The following is a 23,432-nucleotide window of genomic DNA, read 5'->3' on the forward strand; positions in this document are numbered from 1 at the left end:
TGCAGACTAATAAGACTGATGTGGTAGATCTTAGAATTTCTTAACATGTACTTTCTTGTGAAAGAAGCAAAAGTACTGTAAGATTGTTGGGGCGCCTGGGTGGCTTAGTCCAACTCTCGATTTTGGCTTAGGTCATGATCTCAGGGTAGTGAGATCGAGCCCTGCATGGGCTCTGCGCCGGGCGTGAAGTCTCTTTAAGATTTTCTCTCTCCCTCTGTCCGCCCCACTCCCCACGCTCACTCTCTAACAACAAAAAAAAAAAATTAAAAAAATACTATAAGATTGCAAAAGATAAACATTAAAACCAGCAGTCCTAAGTGACTTATTAGGCTCCTTGATTGAGATGCTAGATGACAGAAATTAATTTTACATAGAATCTCCAATTGCATTGAGCTTGAAAGGATTATAATGACTCCCTTAGATAGTTCACACTCACAATCCTAACTAAAAGCACTTTTTTGGGGGGCGCCTGGGTGGCTCAGTTGGTTAAGCGACTGCCTTCGGCTCAGGATATGATCCTGGAGTCCCGGGATCGAGTCCCGCATCAGGCTCCCTGCTCAGCAGGGACTCTGCTTCTCCCTCTGACCCTCCTCCCTCTCATGCTGTCTGTCTCTCATTGCCTCTCTCGCAAATAAATAAAATCTTAAAAAAAAAATAAAAGCACTTTTTTTTTATTTTCAACAGATACCGTTGTGTGATTTTGATCAGGAATTAAATCTGAAAGCTAAGAGCAGAAGCCCTTTTGGTCAACATGGAGGACAAAAGACGGCGAGCCCGAGTGCAGGGAGCCTGGGCTGGCCCCGCTAAGAGCCAGGCCACTGCTCAGCCAGGCAAGAGCTCGTGGGGATCTTGTGTGAATATGCTTGCATTTCAGTTGATGTTAGGAGTTATTTAAAATGTAGCTGGTACTTTGATTTTCTCGATGGTCATCTTTTATTGAGGGTTGAGGTATAGTATTTCTCATATTTAGTCACAGCTCTCAAACCTTTCAGTGTGTGAGGTGGGATCTCCAACAGACTTTACTAATTAATTTCTAGGTGTCATATTGGTTATCTTCAAGTAGATTTTATTGGCCCTTGCTCCCCAGAGCAGACTTTTTGAGTCTGGTTCACGTCTGTTCTTGCTCTTGATTCAGCTACCACTGCTAAGAGCCATCTCCACCAGAGACCTGGTCAGACATGGATGAACAAGGAGCATCATCTTGTGGACAGACAGTTTGTGTTCAAAGAACCCCAGCAGGTAAATTCTTATTTCTCCTACAACATTAACAGATTTGCTTGTAAAAGCTATATTCACATAGTAGACAATCCAGTGGTGATGAATAAATTCACTAATAAAAGGAGCATGAAAGGCCTGTAATAATAATGAAATGTGGAGTCAATTTCCTAGTATGTCTAAAGATTCTTTGTAGTCTGCTCCCAACTGATGGGCCTATATAATTCCCATTTTGGGCGGGGGAAGGAGGTTATACTATGACTAGCACTTGCATTGGTTATCTGAGTTCTAACAGTCCTAAAACCATGCTGTCTTTAGTGCTAGTGTAGCACATGTCTCTGGAATTGGGTTGAAATTTTCAGCTACTACAATGCCTGATTTTTAGCTTTTTTTTTCCCCCCATGGGGAAAAATTGTAAGAAACAGTGAAGATTCACTGTTGTTAGTGACATGGAAGAAGCTAAAAATCAGGCATCTTGCTGTAATAGTGATTGTATAAATAATGATTAAAACTTATTTCTTAGTTTATCTTCTGTTTTATTTTTTAAAAGATTTAACTTAATTTATTTGAGAGAGAGAGAGAGCACATGTGCATGACTCAGCAGAGGGAGAGGGAGAGAGAGCATGGAGCCCAGTGCAGGGCTCAGTCTTACAACCCTGAGATCATGACCTAAGCCAAAACCAAGAGTCGGATGCTCAACCGACTGTGCCACCTAGGTGCCCCAGTATATCTTCTGTTTTAAAAAGTCTCCTGGAAAGAAGGTTTTTCTAGAATTATTGGCTGCTCTGAAAATGAATTAATTCTACTTTTATTATTTTTTCTTGCCCACTAGCAACTGTGAAGTGGCTCTAAGAAAAGCAGACAAGGGTCTCTGTCTCTGGGGGGGTAGTAAGTGCTTGAAATAAAAAAAGGGATAGTTTTAAACTTGACTTACTTTTATCAGAAATGAGAGGATATAGTAATCCTGCACAAAAGCCTTTCTGAGGATTAGGGATCATTCCAGAAGTAAAATCTGCCTGTTTCCTTGCAGGTAGTACGCAGAGCCCCAGAGCCACGAGTGATTGAGTAAGTAATTTGCTGCCTTTCTGTATCTGTTGCCCACAGTAAAATGGAGAGGCCAGATCTTTCCCTCATTGGGTTTTCCATCTGAAAGAGATAATGGCCCAGTTACTGTCTTAATTTTAGGGTGGGATAGTTGTATCTTAGATGTCTTTAAAGTTGGTGTTTTGGGAAGCATTTCTCAATTTGCTGATGGTGTGGAAAATGCAACAAGATACATGTCCCTTAAACTGTGACTCTGCTTTGGATTTCCTGACCCTGATTCATTAATCTGCAGATAGTAAACTAAAATATCTCCTAGGTAAAGACAGAGGGGGATTTTCCCTCAGTCATTGAAACATGGCATTTTGTTTTTTTTTTTAATTTATTTATTTATTTTAGAGGGAGAGAGAGTGCATATAGGGAGGGGCAGAGGGAGAGGGAAACTTTAGCAGACTCCTCACTGAGCTTAGAGCCCCACACAGGGCTTGATGTCAAGACCTGAGCTGAAACCAAGAGTTGGATGTTTAACCAACTGTGCCACCCAGGTGCCCTGAAACATGGCTTTTTGAGAAGACTTTAGTCAGGTTCTATTTTACTAGCAACACTTATGAAAGCTGCTCAAAATCTAGAGGGCCTTGAATGTTCATATAATTGTTCCAGAGCAATTTAAATTCCTCTTACATTGATCTGTGTATAAAATATCATCCTTAATTTATAATTCTTCTTACACTGATCTGTATGTAAAATATTATTTTCTGAAATTAATGAAAGATGCTTTGTGGGGTGCCTGAGTGGCTCAGTCAGTGAAGCGGCCAACTCTTGATTTCAGTTCAGGTCATGATCTCAGGGTGGTGAGATCGAGCCCCACATCAGGCTCTGTGCTCAGCGGGGAGTTGGAGCCTGCTTGAGATTCTCTCCCTCTCCTGCCCCTCCCCCTGCTTGAGGCTCTCGCTCTCTCTCTCTCTCTCTCAAATATTTTTTTAAAAAAAAGATGCTTTGATTTCCTTTTCCTTCTGATAGAGATAAATTGCCTGTAGAAAGCATCCTTTTATTTTAACAAATTAGTGTGTTTATTGCTCATGAACAGTCTGTTAGGCTGTTTGGCTGTTTGCAGGTTGACTTGTATAGCCTAGAAAAATTTGAAACTAACACGAATGTCATTATACTTTGAAAGAAGGTATATAGTTGTGGCTTGGCCACTAGTTAGCTATGTAACTAGTCATTAGGTACATTAAGGCCATCTCTCTGGACTTTAGTTTCCTTGTCTGTAGTATTAAAGGTTTGGACCACACGATCACTTAAGGCAGAGTCTGGTGGCTCTGACAGTCTTGGATTTGTTTACGAACACCAGTGTGACGTTGCCTCCGTTGGTAATAAAGAGAATAAACAAAACCATGAAACTTGTTACTAGGTACAGATGGGACATTCAGGCTGAAAAAATGGGCAGCTGTGAATATTCAAGTCAGAGCAAAATGACAGCTTCTTCCTGCTTGACCCCAATGTTGGTTAATTCTGGTTTTCTAAAGTTAGCTCTGTTAAATTTTTATTTAATAGCCAAAAATGTCACCCATATTTGAAGTGAGCCAATTTCTAAATATGGCCCAAAACATATCACACTGAAACATTGTATTCACATTCTGGGAAACTATAGTCAACTCATCTAGAGATGTGATAAATGTATATGACAATAACTCTGCCTAGATTTTTGCTCAAAGGGGTTCTCACATCTGCCTAAGAGCCCAGCTCACAGATCACAAACTACTAACTCACATGGCAGAGGGTGATGTGAAAACTGTCCCTTTATGTTGTTCTCTGTAACTTACCTCTGTCCGAGAAGGGTCTGACACTGTTATCTTGGTATAGGAACCTATGCAGTCTGGGTCAGTTTTCTCACTATGGACCTGGCCACCCTGCACATCTGGAACAGTTTTGTACTTTTGCACATTAGGTTAAATTCTAAGCTTTTACTGCCCATCTACAATGCGTGAGGCCCTGGGAAACAGAACAGTAACCCATTCCTTGCCCCTCAGTAGCCCACAGTTTAGTAAATGAAATAGATATGTAATCAGATAAATTGCAGTCATGTATATTACAAAACAGTAGACTTGTAGTAAGGTCTAGTGGTAGCACAGAGGATGAGATGGTTAACATTATTTGGGTGGATTAGAGGTCAGGAAAGTGTTACAGAAGGTGAGGCTGAACTGAGATTTTGAGGAATGAATTAGAATTTTCTGCCAGACCAAAGCTCGGGTGGGTTGGATTGGGGGTGCTGGATGTGGGGAGGCATTCCAGCTTGTAGAAAAGCAGGATTAGAAATACTGTGGTGTGGAGCGCCTGGGTGGCTTAGTGGGTTAAGCATCTGCCTTTGGCTCAGGTCATGATCCTGGGGTCCTGGGATCGAGCCCCTTGTTGGGCTCCCAGCTCAGCAGGGAGTCTGCTTCTCCTTCTCCCTCTGCCCCTCCCCCCTGCTAGTGCTTGTCTGCTTTCTCTATCAAATAAATAAAATCTTTAAAAAATACCATGGTGAATTCAGGAGATTCCAAGCAGCAGTGGAGGATCATGAGTGGATGGGAGCTGTCAAGAAGTGGAGCTACATCGTGGGGACCTTGAATGCAGTGCTGAAAAGTTGGTGGGGAGCCTTTGAAGGATTTTAATCAGAGCAGGAACCTCATTAGACATGTATCTGAAAGCAACAAGTTCAGAGCCCTGAGATGTATTTGCTATCTGTAAATGCTCCTATTCCAGAGTCTCCAAAGAGATGCTCTATTTGGTACCCCTTTGTGTGATAGATTTCTGGACCATATCAGCCTAAATTATGGATGAAATATAAAGGGGTAGAATCATAATTTATTTTATTCCAGTCTTTGTCTCCATAGCCTGATCCTCTCAGGATTCAATTCCCAGTGACATCAATGATCTGCCACCCTCTTGCACTTCATCTCAGTGGTGGAACAAGGTGGGGTTATGCTTCCCTCATAGTGTATCCTCATTCTGAAATGATATTGGTGACCAGAAGTTTGGGAATTGCAAAGACGGCTCTTCCACTGGGTGGAGGCTATTATTTGGCTGGTACTAACGAGTCTGTTTTCTTAATTTCTGTAGCAAAGAGGGTGTGTATGAAATCAGTGTATCACCCACAGGTGTATCTAGGTAAGTGCATCCTCCCTAGAAAGTGACTATATTATTGAGTTGTAGTCTCTTAAAATATTCTGCTCCCTTACTTGAAACAGGTAACCTCTGCCTCCGAAATTCTTGGGGAGTGAGAATTTAGTAGTATCTCTTTTTACATAGCATTTCTAACTTCAGAATATTTTCACAGCCTCTCTTTCAGGTACAGTAACTATTACTGCTGTAGTTTTTCAGATGGCCAAAGAGATTGAGGACTTTTTCCAAGTGCCACATAGTAACTTAAAATTTGAGTTGATCTAGCCTCCACTTCTGTGCTCTGAGTGCTACATATTATTATTATTACATTACGTTATATGTATTATTACATTTATTATATTAGTCATATTACTACATACATTTATAACATATTATGTTAACCATTAATCTACATGAGTGGATTAATACCTTAATCTACATTAAGGTAAGTTTTAGTAAAGTTAAAGCATATACAATTTAGGGTATAGTTGGCATTAATCCTTATTAAAAACATTTTGAGGGATGCCTGGGGTGGCTCAGTTGGTTAAGTGTCCAACTCTTGGTTTTGGCTCAGGTCGTGGTCTCAGGGTCGCGAGGTCGGGCTCAGCATATAGTCTGCTTGAGATTCTTTCTCCCTCCCCCTCTGCTCCTTCCCCTGCTTGCACACGCTCTCTCTGTCTCTCTCTCTCTGAAATAGATAAAATCTTAAAAAAAACACATTTTTTTTGAAAGCATCCCCTTAATGCAAGAATATACTAATTGTCACTATAAAATAATTAAGCATTTAAAATAAATATATCAGAACTTACATATCTAAATGAGTTGCTTAGAAAGAGCTTCAGAACGTCCCTTTCAAAGCAAGTTTAACAGTCATGCGAGAAACCCAGTTGCATTATTTTGGTCGCATCTCATTGTCAACCAGGTATGGCTTTAGGAAGTGAGCTTTGGCTCTTTCAAAAAATCAAACACACCTCCAGAGAGTGAAGTTCAACAGAATGTTCCAAGGGCTTTGAGAACATTTCTTAAGAAGGAAAAATGATTTTGAGCTGACTGGGCATCATTGAAGTAAGTGTATATTCAGTGAGAGAAAGAACCCTCATTTGGAAATGTTTATTTTGATACATTCATAAAAGATCGCTTTCCTACAATTGGCTTAGTCTCAGAAGATAACCAATTGTTAAAATAACACAGGGCCAGGCATTTTATTACTCTACTTTTCATAGTGAGCCTATGAGGTGGATATCATTTTTGTGTTTCAGAAAAACTAAGGTTCAGAAAGGTTAAGTAATTTGCCCAAGGTTTCACAGCAGGTGGTGGTAGAGCAATATTTGAAGCATGTCTCTAAAAGCCCTCATGCATTCTTTTTCCTTTATTGCCTCTTTCATTTGTCTTAACATGAAAGTTTTTTATTTCACATTTGGAACATCATGACCTGGTGATAATTAGGTTCTGTTTGCCATGAGACATGTGGTAAGATGATTTTGTCTACCCAGGAGGAAGCATCCAGATTAACTTCCTCCACTAATGCTTAGAGACTAGCCCATCTTCTCTGTGTGTTTTTTTTTTTTTAAGATTTTATTTATTTTAAGAGAGAGAGAGTGCACGTGAGTGGGGGGAGGGGCAAAGGGAGAAGGAGAGAGAGAATCTCAAGCAGACTCCACACTGAGCGTGGAACCCCTGAGGTGGGGCTTGATCCCAGGACCCCGAGATCATGACCTGAGCCGAAATTAAGAGTCAGATGCTTAACCCACTGAGCCACCCAGGTGCCCCTCTTTTCTGTGTTCTTTAGTTAATAATGGTTCTTTCTGCATCAAGGGTGTGTTTGTATCCTGGCTTTATTGACCTAAAAGAAGCCGACTGGATATTGCAACAGCTTTGTGAGGTCGTTCCCTGGAAACAGAGAACTGGCATCAGAGACGGTAAGTACTGTCTGAGGTCGCACTTTCGCTGCCTGGTCTCCCTTTCTAGAATGTTTTCTGATACCATTGTCTCTTTCACCGCACCCAGTCTTAATTAAACAGATTTAGAACCTAACAGAGACCCTAAGGATGATTAGGGATTTGCCAGCCAAAAGGGACAGGGAAGAGTATTCCAGGCAGAAGAAACAGCAGGTGGCAGGCTCAGAGATCAGAGCAAACAGGGCAGGAGCATGGAGGTGGCAATTCAGGGAACCAAAGGATGTTTGGTTTGGCTGAACTGTGGTTGATAGCTCTCTTTTTGAGTTTGTTCATTACCTTTATTACTTTAAATAGTGCCAGCTTTCCTCTTTCTTCATAGAAACTTCAAGAACTTTCCTTTTTCTGATTCTATTTGGCATATGTTCTTTTATGATCCTTATTACCGGCTTTTTATTCTCATTTTAGTTTCACTAGAAGAGTCCAGTGTCTTTTAGTTTCAGCATCTGTACTGTCCTGAGCTTGTAAAGATTACCTGACTTGGAACCTGCTCCCTCCTCTGTGGGCATCCGGGGGCCGGCAGTATCTGCTATACCGGGGGTGGCCACTGGAGGACGTCCATGCTCTAGCATAAAATCTCCTTTCTGGACCCTTGAGTGAATTCAAATTTTCTGTAAAGAAAGAGGCAAAGTATACTGGCTTCATTTTTGTGACTCAGACATCAGAATAGGGGTCCACTTTTTCTCCTGACTCCCAGAGTTTCCACAGTAGGGCTTTTGGTGGCCAAGTTGGCCTTGGTTGCTGCCTTTGTCGTTCAGAGTAATTGTTAATTTTAAGCAAGTTATAGTTAAGTAGTTTTCTGTTTCTTGGTTTTCTGATCTGTAAAATGGTATAATAATACCTACCTCGTAAGGTGGTTGTGATAATTAAATGAGATCCTACCTGATAAGTGCTTAGCAGAATGACTGGTACACAGTCAGCCTTCAGTGAATGCTGGCTGCCTTTATCGTTACTGTTCTTACTGTAGCAGTTGATACCAGTTGTGGGGAAGAAATAGCAGATCTATGGATAACTCCCTTTTAGATAAATTGGACATCAAAAACTTCTGACTACAGTCAGCTTCGTGCTGTGGTTGGTCAAAACCCCTTTTTCTTAAAATCAAAAGGTGGCACGTTGATGAACAATGTGTCTTGTTTCTTGTATGGATGTTGGTGTCACAGATTCCTGCCTACAAGGGCTCAGACTTCATAACCTGCTTTTTTTTAGACCCTCCCTAATCTGAACTGTTCTGCAGTGTGACTCCACTCTTATTTATGTCCTCACTGACACACGTCACACATAGTCTCACCTCAGAGCCTTTGCTGCTATGGTTTCTGCCAACACACCTTCTCTTGTCTTCTTTCTTTGAGCTCTGACGCGTTCTACTCGTGAAATCCCATGTCCTCTAAGAACGTGGAACCTTGGGTCAGAGCCCATCTTCACTCTGCCTTTGTATTTCTCATGGTTTGTTGCACATTGCATGGCACTCAGTAGGCACACCTTAAATAACATTAAACCATTTCAAAGGCCCTGTATTTTCTTTCTTAGATGTAACTTACAAGCAACCAAGACTTACAGCATGGTATGGAGAACTTCCTTACACTTATTCAAGAATCACTATGGAACCAAATCCTCACGTATGTTGGAATATTGTTGTTGGTATGGTTTTATAGACTATGTACTATAAATGTAGAGTACTGTAAAATAACAGTGTATTATCTTGTAGAGTTGCATGATGGTTCCTAGTTCCAAAAATCCTCTGGGTTCAAACATGGAGTCTTTGTGCTTATCATTCTCGGTGTGTTTTTTTATCTAGAGATGAACTCTGAGGATGAGAAAAAAATTGGAGCTAGAATAAACTGGAACCGGGCTCAAGGATTTCAGGAAAATGAACCATTTCTTCAAATCTTCCCCTTTCCCCAGCTTTTCTGGCCGTAGCCTTCTGTGTACACCCTGCCTGGTACACATTTGCTTTGGAGCCAAATTCTTATGACTGGCCAGTGAGGTCAGAACATCTCTTTCCATTTCTCAGGCTCTTTTGCCATTTGTGAAAAAAAAAGTCTCGTGTTTTTCTTGTTGACTTTATACTCATTCTGTGGCTGCAGTTCTTAGACTTTAGAAATCTTATCATGGCTTTGGCTTATTTCTACTGTTTCTTTTGTTTTTAAAAATTTCCATGACAGTAGACAAGGAGATTCTAGTATATAAATTAAGCTTGTCCAAAGCATAGAGTTAAGGTCCAAGAAACAGCTCCCTGTTTAGTTCCTGGAATCTTGCCTTTGGCAAATAATTTTATGCTTTATTGAATGAGACTTTGAAAAAAATGGAGTTTTACTTATGACATAGGGATAAACAGAAATATGACACATTTTAGAGCTTCTAGTAATTTGTAATAATAAACTCCCACTTGGCTACAGTGTTCAGGGACAAAATATTGACGGGGGTGGAAGTGGGGATGTGGCTTTTTCACATAAGAAGATAGCTCCATGCTTTTGTTTGTAGGGCTGCATTTAAAATGTGACCCAGGGAAGTGCTGAGACCCTTTATAGCTGAGGTTGATTTGGAAACATGAAGAGAATTGAATTAGACCAATCCAACAGATGGCTGGCCATGTTTCTGTCAGAATTAATTTACCTTCTTGTCAACAGTCATAGCAGAGAAGTTGAGGATTAAACAGGCTCTAGGGAAGAAGTTCTTTACCATCACTGTAGTTAATCTTTTAGAACAGGATTTCTCAACCTTGGTATTATTGGTTTTTGGGCTGGATAATTCTTTGTTGTTGGGGCTGTCCTGTACATTGTAGAATGTTTAGCAGTATCCATGACTTGTACCCAATAGATGCCAGAAGCACCCTTCACCCAGTTGGGACAACCAAAAATGACTCCAGATATTGCCAGACATTTGCTGGGGGGCAGAATTGCCCTTGGCTAAGAACCCCTGCTTTAGAATAAACATAAGGCACATCAGATATGCTGAATATTGTGGCCACTTATGCTTTGAGGACATTTTGACATCTCTTCAAAAGAATTTTTTAATGACAGTCTTTTTCTTACAATGTATGTAATGTGAATTTATTTTCAAAAATTTTAGAAACTACAGATAAGCCTGAGGAATATTAAAATTTTGGGTAATTCTTCCACCTGATGTTTGGCTCCAGTCTTTTTATTTTTTAAAGTAAGCTCCATGCCCTACATGGGGCTTGAACTCATGACTCTGAGATCCAGAGTCAAATGCTCTACCAACTGGGCCAGCCAGGTGCACCTCCCCCCCCCCACACACTTTTTTTCATTTTAGGGAACTGTATAGAGAGAATTTTTCTATAAATATATTAACTATGTATACTACATTTCATTTAACTGTATCATTAACATGTCTTAGTATCATTAAATATTCTTTTACATCATATTTAATAGCTATGTAGTATTCCATAATCTGTATGTACATACCATAATTTATTCAAGCAAGCTTTTTTGTTGGATATTAAGGTTGTCAGATTAGAATTCTTTTGTTTGAATTTGGCTGGCTCATAGCTTTGTGTTTATTGCTAAAAGATTTAGTTTGTTTATATACCATCGTGAACAAAATCAAAAGAGATGGGCGCCTAGGTGGCTCAGTTGGTTAGGTGACTGCCTTTGGCTCAGGTCATGATCCTGGAGTCCTGGGATCGAGTCCTGCATCGGGCCCCCTGCTCAGTAGGGAGTCTGCTTCTCCCTCTCCCGCTCCCCCCTCTTGTGCTCTCTCTCTCTCTCACACTCTCTCTCAAATAAATAAAATCTTTAAAAAACAAACAAACAAAAAAACCCAAAAGAGATGTCTTTTTCTCAGATTTTGTAAAGGTATATATGTGTGTTGGGGGTTCTTGTTTAATTTTAACTTGTTTAATTTTAAAATTATTACCTCAAGCTTAATAACCCAAAGCGCAGGAGCAAATTCAGTCAGAGGTTATTAAACTTCTTTTAGTCTTTTTTGAACTAAATCTTATATGGACCCAATGTATGAAAATAAAGAAGTGCCTTGACTAGCTGGGCGTCCCACCAGCTTGACCTCTCCTTTCTCCTACTGTAATCCCAGAGACACCTCTGTGGTACCTAAGACTCTACAAAACAGTTTTTGAAAGCCACTGAATAGGTCCTTTTACTTCTGTGATTCATATTTTCTCATACTCTTTTCCTCAAATGTCTTTTAAGGATAGAATGTCTTCCCTGAACAGTGAGATGATGCTGAATTTTTAATTTAGACATTCAGTTCTGAGGGATCTGTATATAGAGTATTGGTTGGAGAGTCTAAATTAATCCTCTAGTTCATTATCCCCTTTTTTTTCTCCTTACTTCACCACCAAAAATAACCAGTAAAAATATATACCCACTTAGAAACATAATGCAAACTTGGAGTTATCACAGTACTCAGTCCCTAAGCAAGTCAGGGAAGTGCTAATTAGTTTCTCAGTCACATTGCAGAAAAGCTATCTTCCTCTTTTACATTCTTGTTTTTCTTGCTAAGTGTATAATTCTAGCATCTGATCTTTGTCTCCGTGAAGATAAGCTTAAAGCCATAAAATAAATAGGAAATACAGCCTGCTAACATTATTATGAAATTTCACTTTGAAATTTATTCTCTTGAACATAGGTTAGTTTAGTAACATTTCTATTTTACTGATCTAAGTTTGGTTTGTTGTTATCGTTGTTTATTTTAAAAAATCCTCTGCTTAGAATGTAATGCTAATATCCATAATAAGGAATCCCAGTTTACCACGATTGCTACATCACAGCAAAGCTGAGTGATTCCCACATATGCTTCCTTGGCAGTTTTACCTGACAGTAGCCATGGGATATACTTATAATATTATGCTTTCCTTTGCTGAACATGTATTCCTTCACTACCATACAAAGAACATGACTTTGAAGGTGTTCTCTAAGGTAGAGTTTTTAAATTAGAATCGGTGGATCCCTGGAGGGGTCCACAAAGTCCTTTTGGGGAGTGCACAGGTCAAAACTATTTTTATAATGATATTAGGAGTGTATGACATTTTCACTATGTTGAATTTGCACTGATGATACGAAAATAATGGTGGATAAAAAACTTCTGGTTAAAAATAAAACAAAAACAAAAACAAAAAAACTTCTGGTGCCTGAGCATGAATCAGGTCATTGTCACTGATGCTAGTAATCATGGTATTCTTCACCACCATGCACTTCCAGTTAAAAAAAAAAAAAAGGCTGGTTTCATTTAAGAACATTCCTCAAAGCAGTAAACATTATTAGTTTTATTAAATCTCAGTATTTGAGTTCATGTCTCTTTAATAGTTTGATGAAATGGAAAGTATGCATAAAGCACTCCTGCTACAAGCCAAGTGTGATGGTTGTCAAGGCAAAACACTTGTGTGATTCTTTAAGCTATAGCTGAACTACCTACTTTTATCATGGACCATTTTTGTTTGGAAGAACAACTAGCAGACAAACTGTAGTTATTCAGGCTTGAGTATTTGGTAGACATTTTCTAATAAATGAATGAAGTGAGTATCCCTTGGGTTTTCAAGAGAATTAGAATTTTGGAAAAAGTCATATCCACCCCTTTGATCCTGACCTCTTTCTATTACTTAGTCTTTTCTGATGAGATCAGTGGTAATATTAAATGGATATGGTTTTTTAAAATTGTATAATGAAATGTGTCAACAGTAATGTCAGTCTGCATTACTCATTGGATCAGTATTTTCCACATGACCAATGCTTGATGTTACAGAATCATAAAAGATTAAAAGACTCATTCAAAGTGCAAGCGGGACCAGTAGATTTAAATGTAAGAGAATATAACAGAAGTTTGTTGATATGGTTTCCGATTCCACACTGCAACTAGTACTTGTTGAGTTTTGGTGTAATAGCAAAGAGTATCCACAATTATTTGGAAAGGCTGGAAAAGACTCCTGTCCTTTTCTAACTACATATTCATGTGAAGCCAATTTTCTTCATATACTTCAACAAAAACAACATATTGTAACAGACTAAATGCAGAAGCAGATGTGAGAATCACCTCTTCAGTGAAGCCAAACAGTAAAGAGATTTGCAAAACAGTGCCATCTTCTTGCCAGTTTTTTGTATTGGAAAATAGAGTTATTTTTTGTAAAATAGTATTTATGTTAACGTGTCATGGGTTTGTATTTTTTTAAATGAATTAACCAATAGTTTAACTTTTTTAAGTATTAATTTTTAATAGGATAAACGTCATAGTTGTAACCCATATAAACAGAAGTTCTTTGAGGTCCTTAATTTTTGATAGGGGTGTGAGAACAACTGTCACAAAAGGAAGCTCTGTAAAGTACTTGAGGTTTCTTGGAGGAAGGGCAGAATTCTAACAAGAACTAATACAACCTATGCTGATTGTAGCTCCCAACTACAACCTAAGGTCGGGTCATAGCTTCCTATAGTGTACGTGGCAAGACGTGAGTTCCAAATATAAATGGTGTAAGTGAACCAGGAGCTCAGGAGGCAGGGCTGTAGTATCTGTTTAAATCACAGCCCATGTAGTTATCAAGGCCACGTTGTGATTCTATTCTGTAGAAGGTTTTTTCCCTTAGGTTCTATTTTTAGGAAGTTAGCCACTCTGGAAATACTAAATATCTTTTTTTAAAAGCAATTCTGTCATTCACGATAAAATAGGAGTCGAGTGAACAGAGGGCCACCCAGCAGGAAAGTTGTTTCACTCCTCAGACTTCAGTCTGTACCTGCCAACTTCCTGGCAGCTCATCGGCTGGGGTGGCAGGCCGGGCTCCCCGCTCCACTTAACCTCCTTACTGACTGACTGAATGTGATGACAGTCGCTGCCTTCCGAGGGTCGTGTATTTTACATGGAAAGGTGGAGATGTGTAGAGAGGGTTGGTCCTCATGACATTGCTAGACCGAGCTTAGTACCTTAGTAAAATTGTGAGGGTCAGCTTGCATCAAAATAGAAACAATGGGAGGGAATCGACTCCTCTTGCCTGTGGCTATCGCATTCCCAGTGTTCTGCTTATTCCATGCCCCTGTTTAGAACATGGCTGATTTTACGCTTCGTTCTGTTTTATCTGTGGTTGCCACCTTGTGTCTGATGTGAACCATCTCTGCCCCTTTTCTTGGCCTCCCAATTGCAGTGGCACCCTGTGCTGCGCACACTGAAGGACCAGATTGAAGAGAACACCGGCCATACCTTCAACTCCTTGCTCTGCAATCTTTACCGAAATGAAAAGGACAGTGTCGACTGGCATAGCGACGACGAACCTTCCCTAGGGAGATGTCCCGTCATCGCTTCCCTGAGTTTTGGTGCCACACGCAGTTTTGAGATGAGAAGGAAGCCACCACCAGTGAGTATTCTCTTTCTCTTTTTTTATGTTTTTCTTGCCTTCTAATAGTCTGTGAAAAAAGTAGTGCTCTCAAAAGCTCCTGTTTTCAGATTTAGAGAATAGGAGTACGTGTTTTATTGTTGAAACGTTTTCAACTGATTGCCTCCCCCATGGTTAACTTTGGACTCCCTTCGTTCATTCATTCATTCATTTACTTACCCGACAGAAACTGCTTGCCTTGTGCCCAGCGCCGGGGGCCTGTTTCCGTTGGGTGGAAACGAACAGACACAATCCCTGTCCTCATGGATACAGGGGATAGACAGATATTACTGATTATTGAAATAATTGGAATTATGATAGATGCTGTGAAGGAGGGCTTATAAAGGGAAGGCTCAAGCTAGTACATGCGAGATGGGAAAGGAAGGTGGTGTGAGGAAGATGCCCTGAAAAAGACTTTATTGTATGTAAGTCTTCTGCCTCTTTTCTGTGAGGGAACATTGTGAGCATCTTCATTGCCTTCTGAGCCATCTTCTGAAATACAGATGAACCTGTAATTCTTTCAGAAAGAGGAAATTCAAGCCAAAATATCAGAGGTGGTGGTCTGTCCAAGTTCAAGTGGAGAAGCAGTGACTAAACTATATAATAACTTTAGTTTTCCGTCCCAGCTTTTACCTGTATTACATGACATTTGAGGGACACGAAGACTGTTAATTTTCTTAAATCAAAAAAGTATAGGACCTTAGAACTAAGATAGATAGAAGGATAGTAGGAACTCAAAAGAGCAAACCCCCACCAGATTATCTTATTATCTTTGTGTTTTTTTCTTACCAAGGTTCCTGATCATTTAGCTAATAAATTAAAGCAGATCCAGTCAGTGTGGAAAGGCTTATAAGGCTGTGTTTAGAATATGACCTAATCCAGACCAAATAGTTAGTGTGTCAGTGCTCATGTCTGTTCTTCATCAGATATGCTGCTTCTAAGAACATAGTTAATGGACTGGGCTATTTTCCTGACATGTATTTCGGTTTCCAAGCATGGTATTTTGAAGCATATTGTTTTATTTTTGCATTTACGCCATTAAGCAGCTTTTGTTGGTATAATTTCCATTGATTAGGTTTTCTTTGGTATGTGTTAGCAGGGGATTGTCAGTTGCCAGTGACTTACTGAGTGAACTCGCTCCTGAGCACTTTGAATAGACTTCACAGTTTCATTGGTGATTAGCCTTCTCATATGCCAGGAGTACCACTTGAGAAGCAGACAACCCAATGTTTGGGTATGGTTATGCTTTTATATGCAGCTTCCACTCAGTTAAAACCCAGTTAAATAAATTATGTGAAAAATTCATCCTGCCCTTGGGAAGACTCCTGTTATGTGAATAGCAGAGAAACACAATGTGTCTCATTTTTAAGGTGAGATCCTCTTCTCAAGCCGGGCATAAGGAACACCAACTTTTTCTCAGGCATGATCGTGGGAGCTGGGGCTGTAGCAACGATTGAGTGAGATGAAGTCACCTTTTCCCTCCTGGAGCTTATGACCTAGCACATGCTGGTGCTCTGCCTTCCTACGGGAGTTTTCCTTCCTCCTCTCTGACTGGCACGTAAGCTGTGCTACATGCAGGATAATGTTTAATGTAATCCTAGCCTCTCGTTCTTGGTGGTTACTTTCTTTGTTGCCAGGTATTTAAGTGTTCAGTTACTGTTTCTTTACAACATCCATTCACCACCACCACCACCCTTTTAAAAACATTTTTGGCCTATTTATAGATTTGAAGCCTAAGGATTCCCAAAGCATGCTTTCTGGATAAGTAGTTTTACTGTAGAAGCAGTTTCCAGCCATTAAGCATTAGCAGTATTCTGGTGCCCAGAATACCCCCATTCCATGTCCCCTCCAGGCAGCTGAAGGTCTTCATTTTCTCATATGAAAACATTATTCATGGCGACCAAGAGCTATTTCTTGGTAATATACCTGACTTCTGTTAGAGGTTCATGAGTGGATGGGTAATACAACTGCCACACAGCCTTGAAGGCAACCATTTGGAACAAAATCCCGGTTGAAGAGGGAGACTGCCCATACTGAAGCTTTATCTTCTCAAGGCTTCTTACAGTTTATTTTGATGAGTATAGTGAAAGCACAGGCCATGAAATACTAGAAAACGTGGTACCGTCCTTGTAATTATCTGCCAGTGGCAAGAGAATCTGCACTATACCTATGATGGCTGATTTAATAAAAATATAGACCTCCTAAGTAAGAAAATTCACCTGGGATCTTGAAACAAAGTTGGCTGAGGAAATGGATTTGGGAGGAAATACAAAGGTGGCAGTACCGTAAGTCTTGGCTTCCTGCATAATCTAAACTATGACTGAGTTTGATATAATTGTATATCCCTTCAATTTTGGCTTTTGTTTAAGATGGGAAAATTGAAGCTTAATATATTGGAAATTATCATCACGCATTACTGAATACAGTTTAAAACTGGCTTTTTTTTCCCCCCTCAGAGCCTGTAAGTTCCATTCTTGGGTAAACAAGACCCAAGTTTAAACTTTTGGAAGGACTCATTCAGGTTTCTTTAACAGATCCCAAAATCTAGGACTCCACAAATCTAGCTAAACCAGTACAGAAGCCTTTCTTTGAGTTGACAGCCTTAGAAATGCGTATTAGAGTACATCCTCTCTATCTTATTATAATGATCCCTTTCCTGAATCAGGATTGAAAGGAAATGGTTTTTGAAAATCTGTGTCTACTTTTCTTTCTAAACTCCGGTCGGTGAGGGCTCTGAGAACATGACTCATGATTCATACAACTCAAGGTAAAAGCATAAATTAAAAAGTATAAATTACGTTAGTCTTCTGTGCGGAATTTGTAGGAGTCTGACGTTCTGTCAGGAAACTCTTAGGAACCCAACTTAGTATGCTACTATAGGCTGTAATTTTCACGTCTGTCAGCAAGACATGCAGAGTATGTTAGAGGTGGTGGGAGGGAATCTCTTTCAAAATCCGGTTCGTTTTAACCTATCAGAAGAGAAGCTAAATACCTGTTTGACTTGAGTCAAAATTTCTCATCTGAAAGTGACGGAGAAGAGTCATGAGACTTGGTGTACTTTATTCAGGTATGCAGTTTGGAGACAGAAAAGCATCTGTTTGGGGCCACTGTTTTTGTTACATGCCATCCCCTCCACCCCTGCGGTAGCTGTTTGTTGTACTGTCTGGCACCTCCGGCAGATCTCTGTAGCTGCTGGTCTTCTGAAAGCCGCCCCAGTTCTACACACGGTGTCCTAGCAGTTTCTCCCTGTGCTGAAATGGCAAGGAGGTCTTTGTTTCCTAAGTATGAGTGCCCCTCTGATTCGTGCAGTTGGCTCAGCTGGCTTCATGCAGGCGTCGTCCCTGGGATGAATGTTTCACCCCTCCAGGATGCTGATCCTTCTTCACTATCCTCTAGTCCAAGCCAGTCAACTCCTGCCCATTCATTTTGACTGTAGCATAAATTATCGTTTCCTTTAATGATAATAAGGTACTTGGTGGCCGAGTAAACTTGCCTGATCTTGCCGTTCCATTCACCCCATCCTTTCTTTTGTTAATTCAGTTAAAGACAGAGTGAATAGCACCATATCTGTCTTCTGGCCAATGTCAGGATATACTATCTCAAGACAAAAGTAAAGCTTACCAAATATACTTCAGTGGACACTTTTTTAGAAACCAAGAACCTTTTTTTATTCTTTCAAGCTGGGCTCATTAAAGTTTGTCTATGCTCCTTGTCCCAGACCCAGTTGTACTTTCCAAAATGCATCATGTCCCTGCTATAAAGATTAGTCTGGTTCTTTTCCCAGCTAGCTTTAGTTCTATACTGAAAAACAAGCTGGAAAAGGAACTACAAAAGCCATTTGGCAGGCTGCTATTTCTCTGTCGGTTACCATGGAAACAGTGATGGCTGATTTGGGGGGATATTAGATAATAGCAGGAAGTTTGTGATGTGCTGGAGGTTTAGATGCCAGAAGCCTTGTTCTTCTAGCACATTACCAATGGATAAACTCTGTCCTTCATCAGCTGAATCCTGAAAATGTGAAGGGCTTCTGTCCACCTCAGGCTCTGGTGAGTTGAGGCAAATGCAGTGTTTCTCAAGCCACTTTTCTCTCTAGCACCTTCTGAAGAATGCGGACCCTGTTCATAGGACCAGAAGAGATGGTTGTAAAACCACTTCCAATGGTGGAGGCTTTGAGAGCTCCCAGTGACTTAGAGTTCCTAGTACCTGTCTTTCTCATTGGTTTTTTGGTCCACTCCTAGGAAGAGTGGAGTATGAATCATAAATCCTGATATTTTTTCAGGACTTTAGAAGAAATGAGGATATTAGAATCCAAAATGCTATAATACTCACTAGCTTAAATTTGAAAGCTGGGTAAACTACACAGGGCAGTATTTCATGGAGTAATGACTGAACCTCCGCCTCAGCCAGCACCCCACTGCTGCTGGTCCAGTCATCCATATCTCTTAATCAACCCCTCTTCTGATTACAGCGTCTGTTCCGAAAAGTTACAGGAAATACCGGAAAGAAATTGTTGATAACCATCGTCTTTTTAATACATCCCTAAATGAAATCTAGAAAATCAGTTTTTATTTCCTGTTTCTGTCACAGATATTGGCAAAAAGCACCTATCCACCTCATTTATACTTTCTTCTTCTTTTGTAAATGGGGTGATAATTGGTAGCTACTTTATGGGAGCAAAGTTGTTGCACTAATCAGTGAATTTTTAAGCTGTTAAAAATGGTAGATGCCACAGTGACTTTTCAGATTTGGAAATTGGAAAAGGAAATGAATGGCAGGGAAGCCCAAATCCCAAGATTCCTTTGGCCTGTGAAATGGCATTCATTGAGGGAGTAGAAGGGGGACTCGGGGAGGGTGAAGTGGCCTGTGGACCAGGAAAGGTTACTGAGTTTTTGAGCTCCTGTCTCTAGGGCCATTTAATGGTTTGAAGAATGTGAGTGAGTGGGTGGGTAAATGAAAATGTACATGTTTGAGCCCATAAAGCTGAGTAGTTCTGGTAGGACTTGAGTTATCATCAGACATGAAATCCTGTGGGAGCTGGAATCATCATTTGCTGCCTTGGGGCCTTGTCTCAGCTGGAATCCATGCCCTGACTGCCACTGGGAAGAATTAATTTTTGCCAAGGACGGCCCAGTTTTGTAGTACCACTGACAGTCCTTTTAGTCTTGGAAGAACAACCTTTTCCAAAGTGATTCATCGTATTTGCATGTGCCATGTTTAGGAATGGGGTCTGCTTCCAAACTTGACTTTTTTAAATTGTGTCCCAGTGGTAGAATTTTTTCTCCCCTTGCCATACTCCTAAGGAACTATTCCTAAGCCTTCTGATGATCTCCTCTTTCCCAAGTGCTGTTTTCATGGTAGATGACTGCTTGGCTGGGGCAGAAGAGGGCTTAGTGAATTTGAGGAAGGAGAAGCAGACCCCACACCAGAGTAGAGTGAGCAGTCGAGGAGCAGAGCAGGTGATGACATGGGGAGAGTGGGCAGGGACCAGATCATGCAGAAGCTCATGAGCCTCAGGAAGGAGCAGATTTTATGCACATTAAGAAGCCTGAAATGTGTGAAGCAGAAGAGTGACGTGATCTCTTGGATAATTTTACAAAGTCAGTTGCTGCTATGTGGAGCCTGGACTAGAAAGGAGCACGCATGGAAGCCAAGAGACCAATTAAGAGCTTGTTATACCTCGTGCATACTTGGGACCAAGGCAGAGAAGGACAGAGGCGAACAGATTCAATGACATGAGCTCAGAGGAGCAGGGATTTTTAAGATAGGCATGGGAATAATGGTCTGAAAGTGTTAATGCGGAGTATCTGGCTGGCTGGATGTGAAAGACACCATCACTTTCCACATGAGAGAGCTTCAGGGATTTGGAATCCTGGAGATAGCAAGGTTTCAATTAGGACGCGCAAGTCAAGGGAACATTCAGAGCACGTGAGGTTGGAGATCTAGGGGTGTTTGCTCATCACTGAATGGGAATTCCGGAGGACACCATGGAAGGGTACAGGAGGGAGAGAGTGGGGGGAGTTATGTCTGATCAGGTCACATCTAGGAATGGCTTGGGAATGAGTTATGTGGTTTTGATGGATGACTGGAGAACCCTGCACTTTTGCTGGGGGCTGGGGTCAGTTGGATGTCAGACATGGAGAGCATTTGTTTCTGGTGCTGCAGTCTTGGGTGGGAGCTCTTTCGAGATAGCAGTTCCTTTTAGTTGCATTTCTTAGAAATACATTATCAAGAATGGAATCATTATTACATTAAGCCTTCTGGTTTCAAAAGCACATTCGGTGTTGCTAGAAGGACTGTAATAGTGAGGGGAAAGCCAGGTTTATTTTTGCTGAAATTCAGTAACTTCTTGCTCCCACACTGCCCTGGGGACTATGTTGACAACAAGTCTGAACAATAGACACCGTCAGCAGCATTTCTCTCTGTTTGCCTTTCCACGTGTTTCCGTCCAGAAGGAAAGGCAGGAGTTCTCATGCTAGTCTGGTCCCCAGTGCTAAGTTTTCGATGCCTACAGAGAGAGTCTCTGTGCATTGAACAACTGCCCAGACCTCCCAGGCAAGACCTTGGTGAGGTCCTGACTTACTGAACTATTGAGATCACTGGGCATGCCTGGTATAGGATGGTCAATCGCCCGTGCCAGTCCCTCATGCTTACTTACTGTCCTCACTTACCTCATCAGAACCTTCCATGCCAAATCAGTGCCAAATATCAGGAAAGAGTTGGATAAAAACTCAAAGATTTGTATGTGGCAAATGAGTGTAGACCTGTTTTGAACAGATAACCTCAGTGATTTCAAATCTATATTTTTCCAGCCAGCCTTTTACTTTAGCAGATCTCATTTCAGAAACAGCTGCTTCTCTTTTTATTTTTTATTTTTTTTTAAGATTTTATTTATTTATTTGACAGAGAGAGACACAGCGAGAGAGGGAACACAAGCAGGGGGAGTGGGAGAGGGAGAAGCAGGTTTCCCACGGAGCAGGGAGCCCGATCAGGGCTTAATCCCAGAACCCTGGGATCATGACCTGAGCCGAAGGCAGACGCTCAACGACTGAGCCACCCAGGTGCCCCTGCTTCTTTTTTTCAAGTAATGTATTTCAAGATCGATATTGAGGATGCCATCATTTAAAGTGTGGTTCGAGTCAGCAGAATAATAACTAGAGATGACATTGTGGGGTCCTAGTTTTATTCTCTTTCCATAATTTCCATAACTAATATATTTTGTTTATGTCAGATTAAAAAAACATGTTACCACTGTAAAGAGTAAGTGCAGCTGTGTTCTTGTATCGGTGCTATAGGAACAACTTTGCAGTCTAAATATAGCCACAAGCTTAGATGATCCATGAAGCAGTCTAGAAGCCAGCCAGGTTCTCAAGGGCAAGGGAACCCCACAATCTGATCAGGAACACAAGCTGAAAAGAAATCTTTAAAAAAGCGAGTTGGGAGGTCGCCTGAGTGGCTTAGTCGGTTAAGTGTCCAACTCTTGATTTCGGTTCAGGTCATGATCTCAGGGTCGTGAGATCGAGCCTTGTGTTGGGCTCCACGCTCAATGGGGAGTCTGCCTGAAGATTCTCTCTCTGTGTTCCCCCCATGCACGTGTATGTGCTCTCTCTCTCTCTCTCCCCCCCCCCCAAATAAATCTTTTAAAAAGCGGAGAGGGAGACATTATTGGCAGTCATAATTTGGGAGGTAGGGCAAGTAAAGGGACAGCTGGCCCTCAGCGGGTTACATAGCTGTAGCATGGGTTGACATTCGGTTTTCAGTGACCATTTCAGTCTGCATACTTGTCAGGCAGCAGCTCCACCATGTATCTAATCCTTGGACCAGAGACCTAGGGAAATCCCTTAATATCTGTTACCATCTTGAGAAAACCCTTTGCTTGACTCTGCAGACAGTCTTACATCTGGGGTGGTTTTTTCTTTGTTTGCTTACTTTTGAGGCACAAATTCTGGAGTAAGTTTTCTGTGTCTGCAGTTTCCCTTTCCTTGCAACTGAACTCACTCTTGAAGCACCCGCTCTGTAGATCCATCCCCACCACTTTGCTAACATACAGATGCCACTGTCTGAAAGAACCTTTTTTCAATCATCATTCTGTTCTTCCTTGTAATATTGGTCCCTGTATACATCACCTCTCTGCTTGAAACTCAATCATCTCTCAGCTGCCTTTTCTGGCTGGAATACTGTGTTATTTTAGCTACTCTCATACTTTTCTCATTGCTATTTCCCTGCCTCCTTTAAGGATTTTTCCTTTACATTCACCCCTACAATATAGACATTCCAGGTTATCTTTAATTTTGTTATCTTTGTTTAAATTAGTTTTTAGGAGCTTATGAACTGGCTATAGATTATACATGCCAAATGGGCAAGGTCCATTTCTGTCTTATTATGTCCCCATTATTTAGTACTGTGTGTGTGTGTATGTGTGTATTTTGGTTGAATAAGCTAATAAACATGATTTCATTTGTTCTTATGGCTTCAACTGTTACGTCTATAGGTGGAGTGACTTCTGAATCTCTTATCTCCAGCCTTTTATCTCAAATTCAGGTCATCACTTGTATGTGTTCACGGGACATTTCCACTTATTTATTTATTTGGTGGGGAGGGACACTTCCACTTATGACAGCACATGTGACTTCTAACCTGAAACTATAAAATCAGATTTATTATTCTCTCAGAAAACTCCACAATTCCACCTGCTGATAAGTCCATTTATATTCACAATATCACTGGTCTCTTGGTCAGGTTCACATGTA

The 23,432-nt window shown here is 40.7% G+C and overlaps 2 protein-coding genes across 3 annotated transcripts in view; both read left to right on the plus strand.

The window, feature by feature from the left end:
- ALKBH3 (alkB homolog 3, alpha-ketoglutaratedependent dioxygenase) overlaps window positions 1–23,432 on the plus strand; it is a 35,050-nt gene that overhangs the window by 1,369 nt on the left and 10,249 nt on the right. For both annotated transcript variants that reach the window (XM_032413951.1, XM_032413950.1), the window contains exons 2-8: window positions 685–830; window positions 1,136–1,239; window positions 2,246–2,280; window positions 5,359–5,406; window positions 7,216–7,319; window positions 8,883–8,971; window positions 14,458–14,667. In XM_032413951.1, the coding sequence (XP_032269842.1) occupies window positions 752–830; window positions 1,136–1,239; window positions 2,246–2,280; window positions 5,359–5,406; window positions 7,216–7,319; window positions 8,883–8,971; window positions 14,458–14,667 (669 nt within the window). In that variant the 5' untranslated portion in view covers window positions 685–751. The remainder of the gene's footprint in view (window positions 1–684; window positions 831–1,135; window positions 1,240–2,245; window positions 2,281–5,358; window positions 5,407–7,215; window positions 7,320–8,882; window positions 8,972–14,457; window positions 14,668–23,432) is intronic.
- Window positions 14,604–23,432, plus strand: part of ACCSL (1-aminocyclopropane-1-carboxylate synthase homolog (inactive) like) — a 131,280-nt gene continuing 122,451 nt past the window's right edge. Inside the window, exon 1 of the mRNA XM_032413953.1 lies at window positions 14,604–14,667. The gene's annotated coding sequence lies outside the window, so the exon portion shown is untranslated. The remainder of the gene's footprint in view (window positions 14,668–23,432) is intronic.

Source organism: Phoca vitulina, unplaced genomic scaffold, assembly GCF_004348235.1.
Source record: "Phoca vitulina isolate PV1807 unplaced genomic scaffold, GSC_HSeal_1.0 scaffold16, whole genome shotgun sequence".
NCBI classification, from domain to species: Eukaryota; Metazoa; Chordata; class Mammalia; order Carnivora; family Phocidae; genus Phoca; species Phoca vitulina.